The 14,115-nt window shown below is 41.7% G+C and overlaps 1 long non-coding RNA gene and 1 gene segment (V, D, J or C); one reads left to right on the forward strand and one right to left on the reverse strand.

Annotated features, from left to right (window-relative positions):
* Positions 1-412: 412 nt before the first annotated feature.
* On the forward strand, positions 413-13,113 carry LOC115534475 (Ig heavy chain V region 186-1-like). The segment is given in 3 exon segments: positions 413-593; positions 1,947-2,023; positions 12,450-13,113. Coding segments are annotated over 3 exon segments (390 nt in total).
* Positions 11,878-12,527, reverse strand: LOC115534485 (uncharacterized). Its single transcript, XR_003974329.1, has 2 exons — positions 12,395-12,527; positions 11,878-12,283 (listed from the first exon to the last, which is right to left on the reverse strand). It is a non-coding gene; the product is annotated as an uncharacterized LOC115534485 (long non-coding RNA).
* Positions 13,114-14,115: the final 1,002 nt, after the last annotated feature.

Consider the following 14,115-nt stretch of genomic DNA (forward strand, 5'->3'; position numbering starts at 1 on the left):
CACACATCATTCACATAATCCCTGTGGCCTTAGGCTTTGAGGCAAACTAAAATAATGTGAAAGCACACCATTTAATTGTTTCACCTATATAGTTGCCCTATAGATTTTCACAGGAAACATTGCAGCAGCCAGACATATATAATTGTATCACAAGACAGAATACATATTACACGCTATTTTTGGAGAAATGACATGCCCTACAACATTCCAAATGTAGACCTGCATATACAATTTAATCAAAAGATAGAAAACAACATTTTGTTAAAAAACTAAAAAGGTAGGATAGATCTTTAAACAGCCTTATAACAATATTATTAATAATGATTATAATAATATTGTGTAAGTAAACGTACACATTATAAGAAAATGCAATAATGTGTAAAGGATCTGTGATTCCTATGTCCCATGACACGTAGCACCTCAACCAACATCTGACACCGCATTGAATTATGCAAAAGGACTGTGGGGTTTTCTCCTCTTGCTCACCCTTATAAGTTCTCAAGTGTAAAACAGGACATCTTCCTCCAGTTCAGCTTCAACACAAACCATGTTCTCTGTAGCTGTACTGCTGCTGCTCCTGGCTGCTGGCTCTGGTGAGGCTTCATGAGAAAATATCCAATCAATAAGAAAACATATTGATTCATGTTTAAGAAGCTCATTTATGACCATAAGCTTATATTCTCTACAGGTGTGAACAGTGAACAGCTTACTCAGCCAGAGTCTCTGACTCTCCGACCTGGTCAACCTCTGACCATCCGCTGTCAGGTCTCTTATTCTGTTAGTAGCACTAGCTACTCGACGAATTGGATCAGACAACCTGATGGAAGAGGACTGGAATGGATTGGAGGGATTAGGATTGGTTGGAAAGGAGCGAAAGACTCCCTAAGTAGTCAATTCAGTCTTGCCGTTGATGGCTCCAGTAACACAGTAACTTTGCAAGGGCAAAACATGCAGCCTGGAGACTCAGCTGTGTATTACTGTACCAGAGAGACACAGCATTACAAACTGTTGTGAAGGATGAACAAAAACCTCCCCCGTGAGGTGTTATTACTTGAATCCTCCAGAGGGTGCGCTCTAAACCAAAAACAAAATTCCAAATAGATTATTTAACTCATGAACACCAGCTGATAAATAGAGGGAGAGACGAATGCCGAGCTCGCTGGAGCTCGGCATATTTTTAAATTGTAGTTTTAATTAACAGAGTTGGCATATGAATCTTCACTGCTGGACCTGGAAACAAAGCATCAGCCAGAAATATGTCATTTTAATTCAAGACAGAACACATATACCACCTTATTATCAGACAAATAACATGCATTACAAGACTCAAAATGTATAGGCCTACCTGAAAATAAAATGGTAGGATATAAAACGACGGAAAACCTCACACTATTAAAAATAAAAAGTTAGCCCTACACATATCATGATCCATACAAGACTTTGCACACTAACACAGTTTACATCTTAAAACAGACTTTATTCTCACATAACATTTTTATTATTATTATTATATCAATGTTATTTTTTTAATACAAGCAAATATTAAGAATGATTTGTATGATTGTAAATCCTATTAACACTTAAAAATATGTCAATATAAAATAATGGTTTAAATAACGTTCTATCAAATAATGCAAAAACTTGTAAATGATCTGATCCTGCCCCCTGGTCATGTAGCATCTCAACCAACATTTGACGCCTCTTTGAATTATGCAAAAAGGACTTTGGGTCATTCTCCTCCCGCTCTGCCTTATAAGGTGTCAGGTGTAGAACAGGACATCTTCCTCCAATTCAGCTTCAACACAAACCATGTTCTCTCTAGCTGTACTGCTGCTGCTCCTGGCTGCTGGCTCTGGTGAGGCTTTAGGAGAAAACATCCAACCCATAAGAAACATATTGATAGATTAAGTATCTCATTCATAACGCAAAGCTTGTATTCTCTACAGGTGTGAACTGTGAACAGCTTACTCAGCCCGAGTCTCTGACTGTCCGACCTGGTCAACCTCTGACCATCCGCTGTCAGGTCTCTTATTCTGTTAGTAGCTACTACACACATTGGATAAGACAACCTGATGGAAAGGGACTGGAATGGATTGGAGGGATTAGTACTGGTTGGAAAGGACTGAAAGGCTCCCTTAGTAGTAAATTCAGTCTTGCCGTTGACGGCTCCAGTAACACAGTAACTTTGCAAAGCCAAAACATGCAGCCTGGAGACTCAGCTGTGTATTATTGTGCCAGAGAGTCACAGTGTTACAAACTGTTGTAAAGGATGAACAAAAACCCTTCACCGTGAGGTGTTATTACTTGAATCCTCCAGAGGGGGAGCTCTAAACCAAACACATCTTTTAAAATAGATTATTTAACTCATGAAAATCAGCTGAGAAGTAGAGGGGGAGATAAATGCCAAGCCCTCTGGAACATTTTATTGACTTTATTATTCATTGATCAGTTAGGCCTACTGAATAACTTACGATCAACTTGTCTGAAATTTAAAACAGGGATATATTTTGTTAACAACTCAAGCAGCTATTTCTTGTGAAGATGTTTACCTGGTTCATCATCCTAATTCGTGTAAAATGAGTGTTATGAAACACACTTTATTTTTAATTGTATTTTTAATTAACAGAGTTGGCATATTAATCTTCACAGCTGGACCTGGAAACCAAGCATCAGCCAGACATATGTAATTTAATTAAAGACAGAACATATCTAACACCTTATTATTAGAGAGATAACATGCATTACAACACTCCAAATTGAGTAAAATAAAATCGTATTAAAGGACAGAAAACCTCACGTTATTGAAAAACAAAATAACTACGCCTACAAATATCATGATCCATACAAGACTTACAACATACGCAGAATAACATAAAGTTTAGATCTTAAAACAGCCTTTATTCTCACATGACATTTTAAATTGTATTAATGTTCTTTTTTAAATACAAGCAATCATTAACAATGATATGTATGATTATAAATCGTAATAACCCTTTAAAATAAGAAATAATATAAAAAAATGTCATAGCATGAGGTTTAAGTAACACAATATAAAATAATGGAAAAACATGTAAATGATCTGTGATTCCTGACAGTGCGTCCTTAGTGTTCGCGCTGGTAGGAATGAACACAGCTGTGATGTTGATGGCTGCAAATTCCCTTGGAATGTAGAATGAGCGGCATTTCACTGTTAGAAATTCTATATCCTCAGAACAGTGGTTTGAGAAAATTAAGGCGTTTTTACACCAGTTGTTATTGACGAAAATACATATTGTGACATTCACCCTACGGTGGTGCAGCGTTGAATAAACAGGCGATGTCTGGCTTGCATTCCCACTCTTTATTTAGCAAATCCAACATTTATCTCCGATCACTGTTGGTCGTGACCACGGCGTACATTTAGCCGTAACACCCCAACCACACGTTGCTTCCGGACCCTCCCTCACGTTGTCCCCTAATAACATTAGTGCATAATCCAACACGTGAACATTTGCATAGCTGCTGAATGCATAATAATAGAACCACAATAACCCAACTCGTTACACAGATCCCCCCCAACAAAGTGGGACTACACAAAGTCTCTGAAACGGGCCGGCCGACGTCCCTGTCTCCGCGGCCGCGTGGGGGACGCAGGCGCTTCTGCCCGGTGGTTGGGGCAACGCCCCTGTGCAGTGAAAGGTGACTGCGGTGGGAAGTGAGAAGGATGGATGTGTACAGGTGGGTAAACCAGGGGTTGACACTAAGGTTTCAAAAGCACTTGCCCATCAGGCAAGTACAGGTCAGGTTCAACTTGCCTGAAGGTAATGTTCACTTGCCCAAATTATAATCAGAATCATGAACGGGCCTCTTTTTGCCAGGCACCCGGCCTGGTTTTGGGGGGGCTCAGAAAAATCATCCTAGCTCACACTGAAGCTGAATGTTAGCTTCCACACATGTTGTGTTTAAAAAATAACACACTTCTCTTTGTTTACTTATTTATCGAGCGGTCACATCGTGCCATGAAGTGATTTCAGTCCACCGTTGCAACCTATTAAAGCTATCGCCAAGTTATATGTAGACCTGCATGATTTTATGCAAATGTACATAACTAAATGTATGTATTTTTTAACTTTCAAGTTTCTTGTAGCCCTAACTGAAAATCACAATTGCGTTTCTAGTAGTGTTGTCAGTCACGATACTGGATTTTCTAACTTCGACACTGTACCTGGAAAAATATCGATATTCTATTCCATTTTCGATATCAGGGGAAAGGTTTTTTCAGGAAAGAACATACCCAAAGTAAATGGAGTATATCTCCACAAATGCAAGGGTGATAATGCCATCTTTGTGCCAAAAGAAGGATAGTTGTGCAAGTGAAATATTAAATGGGGATAATACTTGGTTAACGTGAATAAAGCCATGGAACACAGCATAAGTGGAAGATAACATTTCCACCTGAAATAATTATCAGTTGGTCGTTATCAGTTGGGAGGGCTGTCTTACTATGAGACACAAATAAAGGTAGATATCCTACAATTTTGACACTTGACACCTCTATTTAAAGTTCAGAGCAAATATAATCGAATGCACAAAGCCAAACACTCACAAATAAATATATGGCCACTAGATTGCGCTGAAGAATATGATTTCTGATTGAAGGCAATTTACCTATTTGCTAAGAAACCTTGTCTTATTCATTGATTGAAAACACCATGTTTAGTTGCAAAATTTGGCCCAGACACTGGATAATCGGTTTATGGTGGTTTTATTCGATCAGACTCAACTTTGTTGACAAAAATCACAAAGGTAATACCTAATTTTTGGTTGTTAAAAGAAAAGGGGACGTTTCTTCTTAAGTTGTTGTTTGCGAGTTTTAGTCACAGAATGATATGGTTTGGACTGTTGGAATAAGTGGAATAAGTAAGCTTTCATGTAATATATACCGTATTTTCCGCGCTATAAGGCGCACTGGATATTCCCAATACGCTCACGATCTGCAGCAAGCCAGTCACAGTTGATTGGCGCGGCGCTGTACAGCGAACGTAAACAAACAACTAAGCTAATGTTAGCATTTCGCAAAGTATTACTTTTCCTCCCGAGATCCCGCTAATGTTGTGTTATAAAGTAAAGGGAAACAAGATATCTATTCTTCCTCCACCTCTCTCGCTTCTCTGCTTGGTGTCGCTGACGCTTATAGTTTGCCTCCCACGCTCTGGTAACATCACGTACGTGGGAAAAAAAACAACGAAGCTCCGAATACTGATTTAAGCTTCGAATACTAATTTTCCGAGTGGCTGTTAGCTGTAAAAAATCCAGATTAGCCGCGACGTCATATATGCCGCAGTATCGAAAAATGGGAAAAAAGGCGCAGCTTATAGTCCGAAAATTACAGTCGTTTGTGAGGGTCCAATTTCGTGAAAAAGATCGCTATTGCTGTGCATGTGCAGTTATGAAACCCAAAACCGTGTTCTTGCATATGACTTTCCTTGATAATTTGCCTCAATCCAAAGTACTTCCAAAGTACTTGCACTCCTCTGCAATTACTACTCCATTTTCCTTCTACCTAAACCGTTCGCGGAGGCGCTGCACTTGAGATGCTAGCTGTATTGGCTAACCTTTAGCTAACACCTACGAATCACTGCCAGAGACCGCACTGCGAGTGAGTGACAGAGGCGGGGCTATATTCGCACTGAAGCGATGCGTGTCCGTTAACTCGCTTTCCGAGAGAAGAGAAGACACATCAATTGCAAATACTTATATTTTGTGTGATTTTGCTGAACAAAAGGTTGTTCTGCAGTTTCGAAAAACATTTGAATAAATAGCGTTTATATTAACATCCACCCAAAATCCACTTGCCCGTTCGGGCAACCAGAAGAAATCTAAACTTGGCCAAACATTTTTTTTAGGCTGTGCGCAATGTCCAAAACGTCTCTGCAGAGCCCTAACAACAGCCTCATAATTATTTTTTTTCTTCTGGGCTGAGCAGTAACAGGCATGTTGCGTCGTCCGTGCGTCGTCCGTAAGGCATAACGCTAGCTGTAGCGCTTTATCATCCTCCGACCAGACTGCAGCTTGTGACAACAGTTCGAATTGGGCATGAAACACCTGCCAGTCTGCCTTACCGGAGTACTTTGGTGTTTTACACGGGGCCCGGGAAGTATAGGCACCGCCCCTTTGCCACACAGGCTGTGCATTCTCTCCGCTGGTAGGCCTTGTGCCCACTACCTCCGTCCGTTGACTGATCCCCATTGACTTTGAATGGGGACGGACGCGCAATGCATTGTGGATCCGTCCGTTGACTTGTGCAGTGGGCATGTAGGGTTACCCTACACAGGGCCGTCGGACTGCGGGGACAAAGGGGACAGTTGTGGGGGGGCCCAAGGCAGAGGGGGGGCCCATGACCAAAAAATAAAATAAAAATAATAATCCCCCCCCCCCCGTCAACAAACGCACAAACCCCCCCCCCCCCCCGTCAACAATTGCTCCGGACCCCCCCCCCCCCCCCCCGTCAACAATCTGGCGCAGGGGGTCCATCAGTACCTATAGTATAGGGGCCCAGGATTTGGTGCTACGGCCCTGACCCTACATGCCCACTACCTCCGTCAGTCAACGGACTTGGGAAGGCGTGGCTGACTGATGGGGGAGTAGTCTTTGCAGAGGCATCCGTCAGCCAATCAAATCGCTTCGCCGGTTTTTCCCGCTACTTCCTGCTTGTTGCGATGCAAGATGACCCGCTTTCCCGCTTTCCAGGATCGTCAGAGCCCGAGTCGCGTCACAGTGCTTAAATTTGCATACGCGATCTGATTGGATGACGGATCCGTCGCTGCCGAAAAAGCTGAACATTTTTCAACTTCTTGACGGACCCGAAGGCTCCAACGGAACGGACGGATCCACAATGCATTGCGCGTCCGTCCCCATTCAAAGTCAATGGGGATCAGTCAACGGACGGAGGTAGTGGGCACGAGGCCTTATGCTTTTGTGGAGCCGACGTGCCTGCGACAAAGCCTCCGTCATGTCCTCTGCTCTGTGGGGGGTTGTTGGTGCTCATACCCACGTCGTAAGCCATGCGTCTCCCTGTCTCCCTCAAGCGGGCCTTGGTCTTCGCAGCGCGCTCAAACTCCGCCGCCAGACCCTCCGCAAGGGCATAACCGTAGCTCCCTTCCTCCTCCTTAACTCTCGGCCGCGCTCCGCTCCCGTGCGCCATGTCCGTTGGCAGTACAAACAGCGGCACCCCGTGGTAGATCATCCAGACGGCTAGGATAATGGCAAGCACCGGAGAAGAATCAGTCCGTCGCTTTTACTTCTGACACCAGTGTAACGTTCACCCCACGGTGGTGCAGCGTTGAATAAACAGGCGATGTCTGGCTTGCAATCCCACTCTTTATTTAGCAAATCCAACGTTTATCTCCTACGCCGTACATTTAGCCGTAACACAGTTTAACTCCAACCACACGTTGCTTCCGGACCCTCCCCACGTTGTCTCCCTCCCCCTCCCCCTTCTCGCGAGACAATCCCTCATTAACCTCTAATGGTGCGTTCGACTATTCTCTGCGAGCCGACTCGGATCTCGGATCGGACGCCACGCCCACACTAAAATCGTTTTATTATGTTTTGAGCGTAGGTCGTCGGAGAAAAACATGGACGCCACCCGGAAAGCTATTGTTGCGGTAGCATTGGCCGACTACCTACTACTATTTTCATTTATATTATTTCAGGACTACGAAATAATATAAATGAAACGGTGCGTTTTCACCGTACGAAAACGCAGCCATTTGAACTTCTGCAATTTTCACTTCATTTCATGTTTCAATGTATCTTCTGCAAATGTAAGTTATTACAGCAATACGAGTGATTGAAATTGAGATTTAAACCAACAAAGCGGTCCAAACACAATGAAAACAGTTCACTGAATGTCACACTGGGCGCATCCATCTTCAATTCTATCTCGGAAGCCTCGCTCGGTCACCGCTGAGTTCAAACAAGATGGCCAGATCGACTTCCGAGGAAAAGGGGCGTGTTTGTGCGTGTCGCTAGGCAACGTCCTCGGAGCTCCGAGACGGATGGATATTAAAACGTCACCAGCCGCCTCTAGTGTCGGCCGGTGATGGGAGGAGAGTCAGCTGACTTGCCGGTGTAGAATGGCTCTAGTTTCGGGTTCCAAAAGCAGTGTTACTCGTGTTTCGGGTTCCAAAAGCAGTGTTACTCCAGAATGATTCTCGGAAAAGACTGAGTATCGTAGTCCAAAAAATGTCGGTCTGTTATAGACTATTCTTTCTCGTACAAGACAGTGATGGTGTAGACAACATATTTAACATAGAAGTTAAACGCAAATCGCTATCGGGAGCTGGAGTAGCCGTTGCCTTAGGGCACGCAATCTTGAACATCTTTAACATGAACTAATGCCTGTATGTGAAGTGTGTCTGTATGTGATTGAAGAGACTTGGGTGGATTTGTATGCAGCTTAATGTAGTGGTTAAAGAGCCCCATTTATTAGGGAACCAAATTGCGGTCCCTTTGCCTATGTTTGGTGTGATGCTGTGGCGATCTGAAGCCCGCTGTCCACTGTGCAACTAGAGCACAGAGCCGACAGTATTGCGCACTGCGTGGCAACTGTAGCGGCAGCAGTCATCCTCTTAGTCATCCTCATATCTGTATCATGCCACTCATGCCCAGTACACAATACTGTCGGCTCTAGTCGCTCATTGCGCTCTCATTGTACCACCACAGAGGCTAAACGTTTTGCTTCAGCCAATCAACGTGCTATTGCACGCTGTCACAAAACAAATGCACCCATTCCGAGTGATCAATGACGAAACAAATGCTACGTTTTAGGCCTTTGTACGCTTCAAACTAGTGCATGTGGCAGCAAATGGAACATCGGTATTCGCTGCCAACAGTCGTGCCGTTGGACATGGCTAAAACCTGCTTTGCACATGCCTTCCTTTATCAGAGTCGGATTGGTATCCAACGAGTGACGCTCTTATTCCCTATCGCTCTCTTTGCTTGTCAGCGATCTAGCTTCTAGGATTGATTACTCTTACTTGGGTCCTCGGATGTTAACACTGAATCTCATATATTTCATTTTGCAGCTGAAATTGGCATGTTGGATTTGGCGACCTTGAAAATACTTCAATTGATTTTTTTACATTGAGTTTTGCATCTGCATTTTGCATATCTAATTTTCTAACGTTGAATATTATATTTTTGAACGTTGAAAAATAACGGTGAACATAATTTGTTGAAGATTTGAAGAGTTATACTCAGAGGCATGAAGTCCAGATTCGTTACTTCAATACATAAATATTCAGTGCTTCAAATTCAATGGCTTTTTATTTTCAAAGCAAGACAGATTGACTTCCATAGAAAATGACTAAAACAGATTTAACTGTATGGTGGCATGGTAGGTTGTGAGCAGGCGCGTCGTTAGCAATTGAAAACATCCGGGGCTTTAGCCCGGGGGGGGAGCACCGTCCTGACTCCTGCGTGCTACAGTATCTTAATTAATTAAATAATTAATTAATGTATCGATTAATTAATTAAGGGCGCCCCCAACACATAGGTCGCCTATGCCGAGTGCCAGGGCAAAAATAAGACATTAGAATAGCCTATATAGCCTGCGTGCACCTACCCGATGTCAAGAAGCCATCGCTGCTCCGACGGACCTTTCTCCCCCAGCCAGGCAACGGCAAGTAAGTAGTGGTCTGCTTTTATGTTTCATTTTTAAGTTATTACTTATTTTCAGTGTAGGTTTAATGTTACAGATAAAAACATGCTTTATATTTAGTCAGAATTTCAGAGTTCTAATGTTTTCCCGGAATATGCATTCCTAAACTGTTCACGTCAAGTTCTCTTTAAGATCGCATGAGATGATATGTGCTATCGCGCGACCTGTAACCAGGAAGTAAACACTCGCTTGCATGAAATGATATGCGCTATCGCGCGACGTGTAACCAGGATGTAGATTTAAATAATGAAAAAATAATATGTTACTTTCTGTTACTTGCTTATGCTGTATGCAAGTTGTTTAAGAAGCTTATCTCCATATAAATCTGAGCTGTACATGAATCTGTTAATGAAGTCTCATTTCGACTCCTTCCTCCACTTCACTATTCATGTTCTGTTGCTTGCAGTTAACTACAGCCGCCCTTCCTGGGTAACGCCACCACCAATCCCTGGTCATCCATTGAAGCCATCTCTCTCACTCTGCACAGTCACACTGTTGCCGCTTCATTCTCATTGTCTCATAATCTCATTATTATGGCTGCTGTGGATGCTTTAAAAAATAAAAAAAATTCTCTTAGGTAAAATCAAACCAGTGGGATGTTAGATTGAAAACCTCCAAAGCAATGTATTAAAAATCGAAAGACAGTCCTAAGTGAAGTTTCTTTTTTGGGGATTTTCAAAATGAGGTACCAGAATGGATTGTCAACCCACTGTTTCTCAACCCTCTCCGATTATTACTATGAGTAGTAGTATTGCATGCATACAGTACTCACATCAGCGCCTATAGAGGCTGCAACCATTTGCTTCTCAAAAGATTGTAGTGTTTTAGAATGAACAACCAGAGGGAAAAGACAAGACTAATTTTGATTGACAAGTTGGCTAGATTTATATATGTATTTATATTATTTTTTTATTTATAAGAATGAAAGAAATTGTGTAATGAAAGAATAAAACAATGATTGATGCATTTTTGTTTGAATAACATCTTGCTCCCGCGGCCAGTGCCAGCGCCGGCATTGCAAGGGGAGGGATATTACGTACATTTGCAGGAGGCGGGATAAGTGCGGCCGCTGTCACTCAGATTTGTTTTGGTTTGACGCAGACAGCATGGAGGCAGAACAGACCGCAGAAGTCAACGCGATCGTCTTCAATGTTGCTGCAACGATGCAGCATATATTCAGAAGAGCAGCCAGTACTTACGTGTATGAAAGCAGCTATATATATATATATATATATATATATATATATATATATATATATATATACATATATATATATATTAAAAAAAAGTGTGTGTATATATATATATATATATATATATATATATATATATACACACACTTTCTTTTTTTTTTTTTACGGCAGAGATCCGGGGCTGATCCCAAAAGATCCGGGGCTATAGCCCCGAATGCCCAGGTCTAACGACGCGCCTGGTTGTGAGGAATTTTAATTTTCCAAGGGAGAATTATTCCTCGAGGTTCAGGTCTTTGTTCAGGCAGTCCCGAGAAGACGGACGTGGCGGACTGGAAGGCCTTCACCCCAATTCAGTGTGGACTGTACGGACACATCATTCACATACTCCCTGTGGCCTTAGACTTTGACGCAACATAAAGGAAGGTGAAAGCACACCCTATTAGACAAATAGAAGGAGCCACTCATCACTATAACATTATCATCATTTGGATTATCATTGCTTGGTTGGGAAATCTGACAATATATAGGCCGTTTCGACTAAATCAAAATATGGTCTGGTAACGTTGAGAAGCAATACAATAATTAACGTGAATCGATCAGTTGGTCAAAAAGTTAAGAACTAACTTACTGATTTTTTTTATTTCAATAGGAAAATATACTTCTGTTCACAAAATGACGTTTAACGTATGGATTGTCTGACAGGGACCAGGAGAGAAAATAGCATTAGCCAGACATATCACATGTTAAATTCGAATTCGAACTGAGTTGCCTTTTATTTTCAAAGCTGAACCTGGAAACATTGCAGCAGCCACATATTGTATTACAAAATTGAATACATATAACTTGGTACTATTAGATAAATTACAAACTTTACAAAATTCCAAATGTAATCCTGCATATAAAATGTAAAAACTAAAAAGGTGGGACTATATATATAGGATGTTCCATACAAGACAGAAAGCATACAACAAAAACACAATGTTAAGATGTTAAAAATGCTTTATTCTCACATTACATTTGAAATCATAATGCTTTTTTAAAGAAAAGCAAATATCAACAGCAAATCTTAATTTCCCTTAAAAAAATAAATGATATAAAATGATTGTACTAACAGTGTGCAAGTAAACGTACACACTATAAAAAACATGCTAAAATGTGTAAATGATCTGTGATTCCTGTCCCCCATGTCCCCGGGTCGCGTAGCATCTCAACCACCATCTGACACCTCATTTAATTATGCAAATTGGACTGTGGGTCTTTCTCCTCTCGCTCTGCCTTATAAGGTGTCAATTGTAGAACAGGACATCTTCCTCCAGTTCAGCTTCAACACAAACCATGTTCTCTGTAACTGTACTGCTGCTGCTCCTGGCTGCTGGCTCTGGTGAGGCTTCATAAGAAAATATCCAACCCATAAGAAAACATATTGATTCATGTTTAAGTAGATAATTTATGACCAAAAGCTTGCATTTTCTACAGGTGTGAAATGTGAACAGCTTACTCAGCCCGAGTCTCTGACTGTCCGACCTGGTCAACCTCTGACCATCCGCTGTCAGGTCTCTTATTCTCTTAGTTATTGGACAGCTTGGATCAGGCAACCTGAAGGACATGCACTGGAATGGATTGGACATATTGATTCTTCAAGCAAAAGAGTGAAAGACTCTCTTGGTAGTAAATTCAGTCTTGCCGTTGACGGCTCCAGTAACACAGTTATTCTGCAAGGACAAAACATGCAGCCTGGAGACTCAGCTGTGTATTACTGTGCCAGAGAGACACAGCATTACAAACTGTTGTCAAGGATGAACAAAAACCCTTCACCGTGAGGTGTTATTACTTGAATCCTCCAGAGGGGGAGCTCTAAACCAAACACATCATTCAAAATAGATTATTTCACTCATGAAAATCAGCTGATAAATAGAGGGGGAGATGTATGCCAAGCTGTCTGGAACATTTAAAGGAGACTATTATTATGGTATTTTCCCAACAAGTAAACATAGAATTTGAGTTCCAGAAATCATGTTTTTGAAGCTGTTTGCTGGAAATAGCTTTTAGGAAAAAAATAAATTGTCTACCGCTATTCCCCTCTGTTTCAGTCCCTTCAGAATGCGCCGTTTCTGGTGTATGTAGCATTGATGCAAATGAGATGCTGCCCATTGACCAATGAGCTGTCAGACTGAACCACAGCATGGAGGAGAAGGGATTGTTGCCCTTTGCTGACTCCTGGAGCTCTGTATCTATATTATATTATATAACATAATAATAATATTATATACGGGTATTTATATATCTATCTAATATCACGGCCAAAAGCTATGTGCGCCTCGGATGATATTATGAATAATATAGATTGTGTCTGACGTCTCTTGTACTTCCACAAGTACTTATTTCAAAGTTTGTATGCGTGTGGGAGCACCATCTACCCACAAGAGCACCCCAAATCCCAGGAAAAGTGCTGTTTTCATAATATGCCCCCTTTAATTTACTTTATTAATTCATTGATCACGTTGACCTAATGACAAACTGACATCTTCCTCCAGTTCAGCTTCAACACAAACTATGTTCTCTGTAGCTGTACTGCTGCTGGTCCTGGCTGCTGGCTCTGGTGAGGCTTCATGAGAAAATATCCAACCCATACGAAACATATTGATTCATAGTTTAAGTAGCTCATTCATACTCAGCCCGAGACTCTGACTATCCGATCTGGTCAGTCTCTGACCAATCCTTTGCAATGATTAAAGTGCCTTTAACACATTGACCCACATTGTCCTGTGCAATTTGGTGGTGCGTGCCATCACCAATAGTGCAGAACAGTTGTTGCTCCTACTGTCTCTTCCTCTCTATTTCTGCTCTCTGTGTGTGTGTGTGTGTGTGCGTGTGTGTGTGTGTGCGTGTGTGTTCTTTTTGTGTGCCAGCCTTTTTGCCTCTGAAATCTCTGAAATCTCTTCTGTTAAAAAATATATCATGTCTACCTGATGTTGTGTGTGTGTGTGTGTGTGTGTGTGTGTGTGTGTGTGTGTGTGTGTGTGTGTGTGTGTGTGTGTGTGTGTGTGTGTGTGTGTGTGTGTTGTGTAAATTTCATAACGGCTCGAAAGAAGTTTAGGCCCTGTGGTGTGATGTTATCCATTTCTCATTAGTAGGTCACGTGGACACTAAAGTATGCTGCTACTAAATGAATTTGTATGATATCTGTACTGTGTTCCAAAAAAGGGATAATTTAAGATG

This window comes from Gadus morhua, chromosome 2, assembly GCF_902167405.1.
Source record: "Gadus morhua chromosome 2, gadMor3.0, whole genome shotgun sequence".
NCBI classification, from domain to species: Eukaryota; Metazoa; Chordata; class Actinopteri; order Gadiformes; family Gadidae; genus Gadus; species Gadus morhua.